General features: G+C 42.2%; 1 protein-coding gene and 1 non-coding gene across 7 annotated transcripts in view; both read left to right on the forward strand.

Moving 5' to 3' along the window:
• Window positions 1-12,033, forward strand: part of kcnab2a (potassium voltage-gated channel subfamily A regulatory beta subunit 2a) — a 92,668-nt gene that overhangs the window by 51,992 nt on the left and 28,643 nt on the right. The window contains exon 1 of one of the 6 annotated variants that reach the window (XM_061831941.1): window positions 7,233-8,089. The exons of the other annotated variants lie outside the window; for them this stretch is intronic. Coding sequence (XP_061687925.1) covers window positions 7,878-8,089 — 212 coding nt within the window. The 5' untranslated portion in view covers window positions 7,233-7,877. Of the gene's footprint in view, window positions 1-7,232; window positions 8,090-12,033 lie in introns of those variants that run through there. 6 annotated transcript variants of the gene reach the window in all.
• On the forward strand, window positions 4,786-4,858 carry trnat-ggu (transfer RNA threonine (anticodon GGU)). The gene has a single exon. It is a non-coding gene; the product is annotated as a tRNA-Thr (tRNA).

Raw genomic sequence — 12,033 nt, forward strand, 5'->3', positions numbered from 1 at the left:
TCAATCCCGAAACTGCCTGTGTGGAGTTAGCATGTTCTCCCCGTCTCCGCCGACTATATTAAACCTGTTGCAAATTTGCAACTCCTGCCCGGAAAGGGTTAACTCGAGATTTGGGATTAACATAGCCAATATGTCAAATATACTGTTGCAGGACCGCTTATGTATTTGCATTCAATTTGTTATTCCTCTCGCAATGTGTCGCAATTTACAGCGCTCCCACTAGACACTGAACATGAATGAACTAACTATATGGCTGCTCTGTTTCCATGGAAGGCCTAGATACGTCAGGACAACCAAAAGAAGTCATGTCTGGATCCATGAAATTAACCGGAGGCGCTCGCAGTTCTCCTTGTTTTACACTGTCACCTGATTAACTGTCAATTAAAACGAAGGAATTGGGCAAAATGCAATATATTGGCTATATCAACAAATTATAGCATGGCTATCCATCCATTTTCTACAGCACTTATTCTATTCAGTGTTAAAATAAACCTTTTCCCAAACAAGGTGACTTTGGGAGAAAAGCAGACAGACTACTCCGGCCTGGAAAAAAAGAATCAGCGGTTCCACTTTTCTTATTCAAATAGTGTTAGGCACAGTTTAATAAAAGATATTTTCATGATGACACCAAACCGTGTTATAAGATGGACTCTTTGGAGTGCTCCAGGAAAAATGGAATTAATTTATTGTTTGACACGAGAATATGCAAAATATAATTGGATGCTATTATTTACATAACCACGTAAAATGCATGTGTTAAACTGCTAATCAGCTACACGTGCTTCAGGTGACTCAGAATTCCCACAAGGGCGTTGCACAACTCATTTTATATCCTTGCCGGCAAGCAAAATTTGAATAAGAACTGCACATTGCAATCAAGGCTGCATTGTCATCTTTCTGAGGATTACAAAATGATAAATCTCAGTTTGGAATCACGAAATCCGACTGCACACACGTGTACGTTGTTTCAAATGATGTACTCTCAGCGCCTGTTTGGTGGTTGTCTGAAAATCTACTGAGCTGCTAAAAAAAATCCTTCAGACAATCATGTGAGAAAATGCAGAGCAGCGATAGGGCCCCCATTTTATTTACAATGCGGGGGGGAGGAAGAGGAGAGAAACTGTTGTATATGTACACGCACTTCTTTGATCACAATGACTGGTACATAAATTGTACTCACTGTACCAACTGCTATCTCCCTGGAGAAAAATAGGCCTCAAAAACAATAATACATGACAAAAACTACAATCTATACATGATTAATTACAGTTGGTGCCTTGAAAGATGAGTTTAATTCATTCCGTGATCATGCTCATAATCCAAAACGCTCGTGTCTTGTAAATGATCTTTCACCAGCAGATAAATGGAAATTACATTCATCTGTTCCAGCCTCCCCTTTTTTTTCATTTTTAATAAGAAAGATAGCAGTAATATTGTACTACATAAAAGTCCAACGACATAATTAAATAGAATGTAAATTTATAACATCAAAACACCAGTGCCAGGCAAGGCAAACAACTCACGTTGAGGAAAAACTCACGAGACTGGTCGCTGGTGTCTCCGGTCACCATCGAATCCCAAGTCAAGGCAAAATATCCTCATTTTGGCTGCTAAGCTATTTTTTCTTCCATGGTAGTTTTTGCGTTAAAGCGTTTCACGTCAACTATTTCTCCATGAATATCAAATTCTTTATGACTGGTAAATAGTAAGATCAGGTAAAATAACATGATTCTAAACTTAAGGTAGTATAAGTACACTATTGGTGAGAGTATAGCTATGTTTACTTGTTTAAAGAAATCTTGGAAAGTCAAATTTCCTTTTGTAATGGTAGATAATCCATCTATCCATCCATTTTCTTCACCACTTATCCTCACAATGGTCACGGGGAGTGCTGGAGCCTATCCCAGCTGCAGTATTAACGGGGAGGAGGCGCTGTCTGAAATTGAACTGGCTGGATTGGCCGGGTGTTGGGTTCTGACCCGAAGTAACCCTGTCTTCTTCACACTGAATTTAGACGGTGAATTTCAGACAGTGAATTGCAGCCAGTTGAATCTCAGGAAACTGAAAATATTGTTTGAATTGTAAAGGTTGACTTTTTATAAATGGCAAATTTGTTAACATTGAAAAGTGAAACTAATATACAGCTATTGAAAATGTGATCACTTTGAAATAACAGTGAATTTTACATCATTCATTTTCATTCCTGGTGGCACATATTTACTTCCATATTCCCGATGAGACATCAATGCTGTGACATTGTGGCACGACATGCATGACCACATTCATGTTAATTGCTGTCAACTGAACAAGGCTGGAAAAGTGACTTTAAAGTTCTCACACCTGTTGTGGCTATTCTCTATTCTCTTTCACACAGCCACCGCCCTGCATCTTATTGACATTTCCTCCAAACTTCTACCCCTCTTCCTGAGTGAAAGCCTTTGACCGGTGTGACAGTCTGAGCGCTTCCCCGTGCTGAAAAGTGTCCTGGTGAATAATGCGTGTGCGTTACTAACAGGGGAACTCTCGGTACGTAACAGACGCTTACTGGGAAATCCCCCGGTCTCATTGGTCCCCTTCTTCTACATAGAGGGAGCTAACATAGGTTATAACCTAACCCGGCTGTGCAAAAAAAATTTAAAATGCTCCTCCCAACTTTTTTGTGTCTGGCCACCATGCACATGCATGTGCTGCTTACAAGATCTTGACCTGTTCCATTGAAATGGATGTGGATCTCCTGATCCAGTCATGTTATGCTAGACTGCTTCATTGGAATAAAGTCTGGGGATCAGGTTAACCGGTTGATAGCGTCAGTGCCTTCATCAGCCAAGATGTAGTGCAGTCACATGAGGCTAGGCAAAGAAGCCAAGGCACACGGCACCAACATATGGCCTCAAACTGGGTCTTTGGCTCTACAGCAGTCACTGGACGTCTGGCTAGCGCATAGAGAAGTTCTTTGTGCATGCCCTCCAAGGATATGCCTTCCAAGATGTATCCCTGTGTACATTCATGGATGAATCTACAGCTCCAGACCGTAGTTCATACCCGCGTAACTGTTACCACGACTGCACTTTGTTTGAGGAGATGATCTCACGATGGTTTATTGAACATATTTGCTATTTGCTCTGTTTTCATATTTTCCTTGCAGTCAGTCACTAACTCCTGGTATAAATATTAATTACAAAAGAAAACCATTCCATGTATAATGCCCTTCATTATCAGTGAATATTGAAAATGGTAGGGCGGTTGCGATGCAGTCTGCTTGTAGGAGTCACTCGGTCGGATAAAACGCCCAAAGGAAGCGTTGAATGAAAAATGGCTCTTCTGTTGATTCATTTAGGTGATTGATCGCTTGCCTATCGCATGATGCATGCTTATATTGATAAATCTATTCTCCATTGCACCGCAGCTCAATGAATAGGCAGATTTTCAGATGCAGATCAATAAAGATACAACAAAAGACCTTTTGGAATCAGGAATGACTTAACATGGGTTCCGTATACTGGATAGTGTTTCGAGACCTGTGGTTCTCAACCTGGTTGGTGGTACTGAGCTCTGCCAGTTTTACATGCACATACCGAAACCCCCTTGTAATTGGAAAAATATAACACAAAATTAACCATGTATCAGTTGTACATGGGATTACTGTTCAAATAGCAAAACATGAATTAGAATAAAACATAACTCAATGAGTAAATGTAAATTAATGTGAAAGAACGTGAGATGTTCATAAACGTGCGGCTGCGGCTTCACATTGGCAAGTGCAACTCGTCATTTTTTTCAACAAAGTGCAGGACCGCATGTGTGAAAATGAACAAGCCAGTGCTACTGACGAGTGGTGTGATGGGATTCTTTGTTCGTGTCTACACACCTATAGGAACCTGTGAGTTGATATCTTATTATAACCGCTGTTGTTATAAGTGGTCTCAGCACAAGTAATTAAAGCCGAGACTGTGTCTGTCCAATTTATTAGTGAATGCACAGCATACCACATGCATGTTAGTGGACGCAACTGGTGTAGGGAGTAGCTGAGACGGCAGATTGAGGATGGGTGCTACCATCCTGAAAAGATGAGATTCAAGAAAAAAACCCTGGGGTTCAAACAAACCCTGATTATCTAGACCAGTCCAGTTTGACACTCATTTTTGTCGTAGTTACAGTCATTGTAGTTACAGTTTCCCTCAGAGGGCCACTTTGAAAACCATAAAAACCTTCAATCGCCTCATCCTATTAACACAAGAAATTTATGAACTAGTTTTTGAAATCAGAAATCAACGTTAATGGGGATATTTAACCATTGTTCATGTTTGGTAACACAAAAAATCATGTGGCGGGCCGGATCTGGACCCGAGCCTTGAGTTTGACTCCTGTGATCGAGACACAAAACTAGAATACTGGAACTTTTTATTCAAGCCCAGTAATGTAAGACTGGATTTGCATAGTATGATTCAAGGGCAAGATATATGGAAGGCCATTCATGCCCGCAGGAGGGGAAAGAAAAAAAAAACATTGAAATTATTTACATATTTATTCTTACTTGGCATTGTTTTCTGACTCATAAATGGCCGAGCTCATTTCTGCAATTGATATTTTGTAGATGTTTTCTTTTGGTTTTTTTTCCAAGTCTTTGACACTGACTTAAAATTATATAAGCTTTAAGTAAATGTTTTCACTCTCCACGTGAATGTAAAAGTTGACCTTCTGAAGGTTTTGTGTTTTGGCACGACAGAATATAGTAAAAGTATCTGAACTGTGTTTTTATGTATTGTATATGACTGCCTACAAGGAGGCCCCATAGCTCAGTGGTTAGAGCACTGGTTTGGTAAACCAGGGGTTGTGGGTTCATATCCCACTGGGGCCTCCACTCCCTGAGAAGGGTTGCGTCAGGAAGGGCATCCGGCGTAAAAATTGTGCCAAACATATATGTGCATTCATCTGAGATGACACCCTGTGGCAGCCCCGAAAGGGACAAGCTGAAAGAAAACTACTATATGACTGCCTACAACATTGAGGAGAGCATGTGTCATGTGGGTGATGTACCGTTCTCTGCGTGACGCCACCGCGTAAGCTTTGCCTCCCTCCCTGCTGTTTCTTCGGCTCAACACAAAGAGGGCCGAAATGTCCCATTTTCACCATGGCGTGAACGAACCAAACATGGATTCTTTGTCTCTTCTGAATCTTCTGAACTCGTACAGTTCCCTCCACCACTGAAAGGGTACTTTTTTAATTTTTTTTAGAGGTGAATATTTTCCCAGGGACGGTAGCGTCTTAAAAATCTAATTAGAGGTAGCAGATGCGGACAGAGACTGCTGGCCTGGCCACCCTACCTCCTGTTGTTAATCATTGCGATTACAATATGGATCAAAACAATGGCGATTATTATTTTGGCCATAATCATGCAGCCTGCTGGCATTAAATTTGGATCTGGCTGTGGTGCCTGAAGCGTAAATCCATGCCAAAACAAGCATATTAATTGCATCTTACAACGTTTGCCACTTTTGTATCGGTGTAGTCCTTTGCTCTTGTCCGTGGCCTTCCCCCAACAACGCGCATAAAATCCCCTGCACGCGACGACTCCCGGGACCCTGGAGGTGAGCGGAATTGAACACGGCGTCACGATTCCGCCACCGTTGTTGCGACTCTGCACGCCAACTTGTGATGCAGAACAGCCTTGAGAGTGAATGGATTTCTTCACCATAATGTGATGCTGCCTGTTGATAGCAGCCTTCATTCATGATGATGTATGGGGGCCCCCCACCCTCATATTACTTGAAGGTAAGTGGGACGCAGGAAGCCTCTCTGGAGTGTGGCTTCTCTGCCAGGCTACTGTGTCAATTCCAAAATCCAATTTCAGTCAAATTTAAAGCCTTTTGTAGCGGGTTCTCTTTAAGGCCACGAGACAGAAAAAAGGTCCGAATTTCAAGAATCGAGCTCTGTTAGCAGCAGTCCGCCTGCCAGATTCCATTGATGGAGACGGCCTCGATGAATGCTTCACTTGCCACATCTGCTCCTGATGGCATCTCGTTTAATTATCTGCTTGCCACACTAGCTGCTCCACTTAGATAAGCTTGGGTATTAGATTACTGGGAGCGTGCGGCGCATCCACTCGTCACGTCAATCTGCAGCCTCTGTTGCATCCAGCCCAATTACGCCGGTGTTTACTTTCATAATCTGGTCAATGTTGTATTCTAACCATTTAAGCGGGTCACCAAGAATGCTGCTATTGTTTTTTTAAATCAGTAGGTACTTGCTGTTAGTAGCAACGCTATAGATTAGTTGTTTCATGTTCTAACGTTTTGTATTTAGTACTGTTAGCATCAGATTGAGAAGGCTGCGTTCCTTTTGCTTGGATTGCAAATGAAATTTCAATGTAGGAAATATTATCAATGCGGACTTTGGCCCAACATTGAAGTGTAAAATACAGTAAAACTCCAGGATCGAGCCATTCCGCGACTGGTGAAAACTTGAGAAATTGAAGACCCCTTCTTCTTCTTTTCCTTTCGGCTTGTCCCAATTAGAGGTCACCACAGCGTGTCATTTTTTTCCATCTAAGCCTATCTCGTGCGTCTTCGTCTTCAAGGAACCTCTATCGGTTACTACTTTGCAGTTTATCAGGGTTTTTTGACTTTATCTTGTGGTATAACTGCACGAAAAGGTAAGTTTGGCAGTGAATAGCTGTGGATAGTTTGAACGGAAAAATCTGGGTTTCCATAGATGCTCTTCGTAGACACCCTTGGGCTTCGCACGAACGTTTCCCGAACCTGTCTGACAATATCTTCTGATTATTGGCGGTTGTCCAGATCACTTTGCCATGAGCAGGCAGTCCTCCTGTTAGATTTTTATTTTGCCATGCCCAGATCTATTATCTCGTCACACAATGATCTCAGTCAAACAGCGACTCATTTCGGTCTGTCACCCTCCTGCTTTTGGCATATATCGTTACAGATAAAGTTACATAATGAATATTTTATGGGCAGTTGAACAGTCCCTCGTGACGAAGCTGATGGGGCACACCAGGGGAAGCCTTTTCTTTAGGTGGGACACTTTTTGTTCAAGCTCACTGCAGGGCATCGCTTGGACACAAAAAGTGTACAGAAAAATAATGCAGCACCCTTTCTGAGAGGAGCTCTTGTCTACACAACAGATTTCATTGCCTTGCACTCTCACGCTGCCTTGACTGTTCCTCCTCGTAGTGCTTTTCATATCCCTCCCACCGCATTACTTCCCTCCCCCCTCCCTCTTTCCTTTCCCATCTCTTGCCTATGTGCGCCGTGCCGCTTCATGCTCAATGCAAGCCGGGCAGATGCACTGGAAGTTAAACTGAGTCGACGGTGAGAGGGTGACAATGAGGTCGAGCGGGAGAATATATTTCCAGCAGCTGACCAGACTGTCAAGGTGGACTCTGCAGATGTGAAGATCAGAAGACTCTTGTGTCGTTGTTTGGATCTTTACATTACCGACGTTTCGAAAGAGCAGCCAGCGGTGAGGTGTAAAACTCCAGCTTGAAGCTCAGCCTCGAAAGGAAACTGCCGGACTGTAAATCTGCCCATCAGCCTCTCATGAGCATCTGATTAAAAGCCAGAAGGCTACGCACGGAGGAATCAGAGAAGATCCTCAAGAGGAAAATACTTGTGTTTTTACTTTATTCATACTTTTTATAGTTTTTATCTGCACTCCTATCCTTGCGGCTCAGGAATGTCGTGAGCTTGTCAGTCCATTTATCAAGTGGGAAGTGATTTCTAACACAAACAGGGACGAGGCCACCTTTTACAAACAAACACCCTCACGGACCAGAGGAGTCTCACACTTGCATTTCGTTCATAGTTGTTCCACCCAACTTGAAAGAATACTTCTGATTGTTGGACAGTGACAGATCCAGGATGCAAGTCTCACTGGTGTGCACCGACCACCGCGGCGGGGTGAGTCGCACCACGGAGGACCGGCTCAACAGACAAAACGCCAACAGCCCTGGCACAGGGACGCGAAGCAAGTTCCGAGCCGTGGCCATGGTGGCCCGCAGTCTCGGGCAGCTTTCCGTTCAGAGTGTGCCATCTTCCAGCGAACAAAGCATGAGGACCGGCATGAAGTATAGGTAAGACGTGCTTGATAAGACGTTTCTTTGGAGGGGGTCAAGAAATGTCTTTTCCATCTTGTCTGTTCCAACTGTGTCTGAATACAGTCAGTGCACCCAAAGTGCAGTTGTGAGCATTCATTCTTGTTTGGGGATCACACAAAAGGTAAATCATCATTTCTTAGAGTAAGAGTGCATTTTTCTGAGGGGGGGAGTTGGAAACTTTACCTATATTATATCTTTTTTGTTCACAAAATTGTGGGTCATCTTTAAGGATCCCAGCCTACCTTTGAACTGGACAACAGAATTGTTGTGTGTGAGAATTTTGTGTTCTATTCACTCCACCCTTGAATGCTAATAATCCACAGGCAAGCCGGACAAAGTGGTTTAGTTTATTTGTAAACATTTAAAATGCTGTACACAGTCATTTTTTAAAACATACATGGGATTCTCTGTTTATGATGATCCACGCACATGCTGTAGATATGACATTTTGTTTTACGAGCAATGCACAGCATAATAATATCATCACACAAAGTACACTCGGTTACTTCGTTCTTTTATTTGATTTTGTAGCTTGTTTGTCATACAAATATGTACCATAATTATGACTTAACTACTGTGTTAGTGTAGATTAGTGATAAGACTACTGCTAACCACCTAAGTATTTTCTGGATTTAAAAAAAATACAACCTCACATGCAGCAGGATTAAAAGAACAAAAAACATTTTTGTCAATCCCCAAGTACAATTTGGTCAATCTGAGGCTTGAAAAAATCCACATTAGCTGACTCCTCAATTTCTTGACGCATATTTTATATATGGAGCCCGGGTGACAACATGAATTAATCGATTCATTATTTTACATGTTCTGTTGAATGCAGTTTAAATTGAGCGAGTGCACACGTTTTGCCAGCGGACAGTTTTCCCCATCCACACACAGGTGACAGTTGCAGAAATGTTTCAACCCCGAGAGTTTTCCGAAATCTGCATTTTTAAGGCCAGAAAGCAATATTTTGCTTGTGGACGAAAGGTTTAATTGAGTTGAATTATTTGTTTTAATCCACAGATGTGTGGTGGCCTATTCTGTACTAGGCCACGCCCACATTCACACAGATTTTAAACCTTTATCATATTATAGTAGAATAAGAGTTCCTGTACTTTGAGTTGGTTCCCAGGTGGCAAATTTTAAATATTTGTGGGCAAAGGCATATATTTATGTATCGTGAATCATTGTATGCTATGGGATGTTTCCAATTCCACTTACTTCGTCAGAAACGTATTAATCAACTTCAAGTCATGTATCTTTGTTTGTGTATCGATGCTAGCATGTAGTGCTTGGCAGAACAATTAAATGCTCTTTGCACAAGCTGGCAAATGGTACGATTAACGATTCACCTGTTGCCACTCATGCAACATAAGTCGGGCCTTCCTGCGAGTACATAATTTTTTCTCAACTAGTCAGATCCTGATTTCACAGGAAATAAATTGATGCGGGCGGCACGGTGGCTTAGCTGGAAAGCGTTGGGCTCACAGTTCTGAGGACCCAGGTTCAATCCCAGCCCTCCTGGGTTTTCTCCGGCCACTCCGGTTTCCTCCCACATCACAAAAACGTGCAACACTAATTAGACACTCTAAATTGTCCCTAGGTGTGATTCTGAGTTGGATTGTTGTGTCTCTTTGTGTCCTGCGATAGGCTTTCAACCATTTCAGGGTGTACCCCGCCTCCTGCCCACAACTGGGATAGACTCCAGCACTCCCCACGACCCTTGTGAGGATAAGCAGCTAAGAAAATGGGTGGATGGATATACTGAGGCGATCATCATTGTTTCAGCATACGCTCTACTGTATTTCCATACCTTTGTATGACATTTTTGTCTGGTGGGGTGCTCTAAAATTTTCCTAATGTAAAATGCATGCCCCTGCTCGATAAAGTTTAGAAACTTTGGATTAGATTGCACTGTACACGTGTACCTAATGACGCTGAAGATCAATCTATCCAGTCACAAATCTGTTTTTTTAATATCCAACTGAAGTGTTTCTGTTTTAATAGTCCAATTGAACTGTTTTGTAATTATCTGTAGAGGATTCCTAACCTCCTGCATGCAGTGCATTTTAATTGCAACAAGATATTGTTTAATTGGTTGTTGTCGAGAGGATGCACATTAGTCATCCTGACACGCCCTGCTGAAGACGCATCACACGCCTTTGCATCTGATGAGCTCGGGGCAGCAATGCCATGTTGGCAAAATCTAATTATTCAAGCTAATGATATTGAATGAGTAAAACCACATCGGGCCTCGAGGGTGTTGTCCGCTCTTTGTGCTCTTTTGCTTCCGCGCTGTTGTCCAAAGTACACAGCGCGTTCCGTGTTTGCTCGCCGGGCTCCGAATGAATGCAGTGCAGCCTTGTGTAGGCAGCTCAAGGTTGCAGTTGTGCTGTGGGCGCAGCGCTCAAAAAAAGGAGAGAGAGAGAGAGAGAGAGAGAGAGAGAGAGAGAGAGAGAGAGAGACTAGCGTAGGCACGATGCTGAAGATTCATCTGTTGTCTTTATTAGTCAAATCATATCTTGGGATTTGCCTTTAACTTGACCGTCCATTCCTGGAACCACAAAGGAACATTTTTTTTTTTTTTTGTCCTAATTTTTGTACGATTAATTTTTAGTAGCTTGTTTCATCAACATTATTCCTAGTTTACTTCCCAAAAAACAAAATGTGACTCGACCATTTGTTTCCTGGAATTGATGCACCGTGCCATGCGCTCCAGACTCAGTCTGCTTTTGTTTCTGATTTAGTGTGGATTGTCCTCCCCATCCATTTAAAGGACTTCATACGTTGTGTACAAAGTGTTCAACCGATGGCAAGGCGTATTCCACAATTCAAGCTTTTGTCAACCATTTAATGCAATAACCAGTCTCCCAGTATGCCCGCAAATACCCGCAACAGTAGCTTAACACGACCTGTCAAAAGTCTGGACTTCAAAATAAAAGCAGACGAAACTATTTTTGCCACTTTTTCTATGGCCCCATGGTGGCTTATATAGTAGTACCATTCAATGGACAAGTACAAAATAGTTTTGATCTAACTCCTGAATAAGCCTCCGTGGGGGTCAAAGAAAGCGTGGTGAAATTTGTGAAACTGGGATGCTTTTAGTTTGGAGGCCAAACCTTTGACATACTGCCCCATGATGACCGAGGGAGGGGTGTTTGATTAAAAACGTGCGTTGTAGAATACGCCGTGTCATCTTTTGTTCCCTTTTTACACAACATAACAAGTGTTGGCCATTTGATAAAGAAGCTGAGAAACATTCAAGAAAGAGCTTGTTGTTGTTTACAAAAATGGCTCTTCGACATACTTTATACGCCATAAGAGTCTCTCTAAAAGTAAACATGATGTTAAATTTTCATTTATCCAATTCATATCGCATTAGTCCTTTCTATTTATTGTACATGGTTTATCATACGTAAAACTATTACTGTCTAGGAACTGTTTACTGATGAACCATTTAATCAGATTACCGTAATTTCCAGCCTATAAACCGCATCTTTTTTCAACCTGCGGTGTATGCGGTGATGCAGCTAATTTGTCCATTTTTTCTAACAACGGCAAGGGGGCACTCGAGCGGAAAAGGTTAGTGTGACCGGTGGAATATATGTGCCGAGGAAGTGACTTTTACCGGTCTGCCCGTTAACGCTGTGTTAGCGTGTTACTGCCGTGTCGCACTGATTTTTACCGGTATTTTTATTTTTATTTTTTTTTATAACTGTCCCTCTTAGAGGGGCGCTTGCGTTAAACTCTCTGCGTACCGTCTTTCTTTGTAAATATCTCCTGTTTCAATGTGGGCACTTGCGTCTTTTACACAGCTCCGGTGTATGCATGTATGTACCAAATGGTATTTCCTTTAAAAATGTACTGGGTGAGGCATATAACGAGGTGCCCTCTGTAGGTAAGGAATTACGGTCATATGT

The sequence above is a fragment of the Syngnathoides biaculeatus genome, chromosome 10, assembly GCF_019802595.1.
Source record: "Syngnathoides biaculeatus isolate LvHL_M chromosome 10, ASM1980259v1, whole genome shotgun sequence".
Classification (NCBI taxonomy): Eukaryota; Metazoa; Chordata; class Actinopteri; order Syngnathiformes; family Syngnathidae; genus Syngnathoides; species Syngnathoides biaculeatus.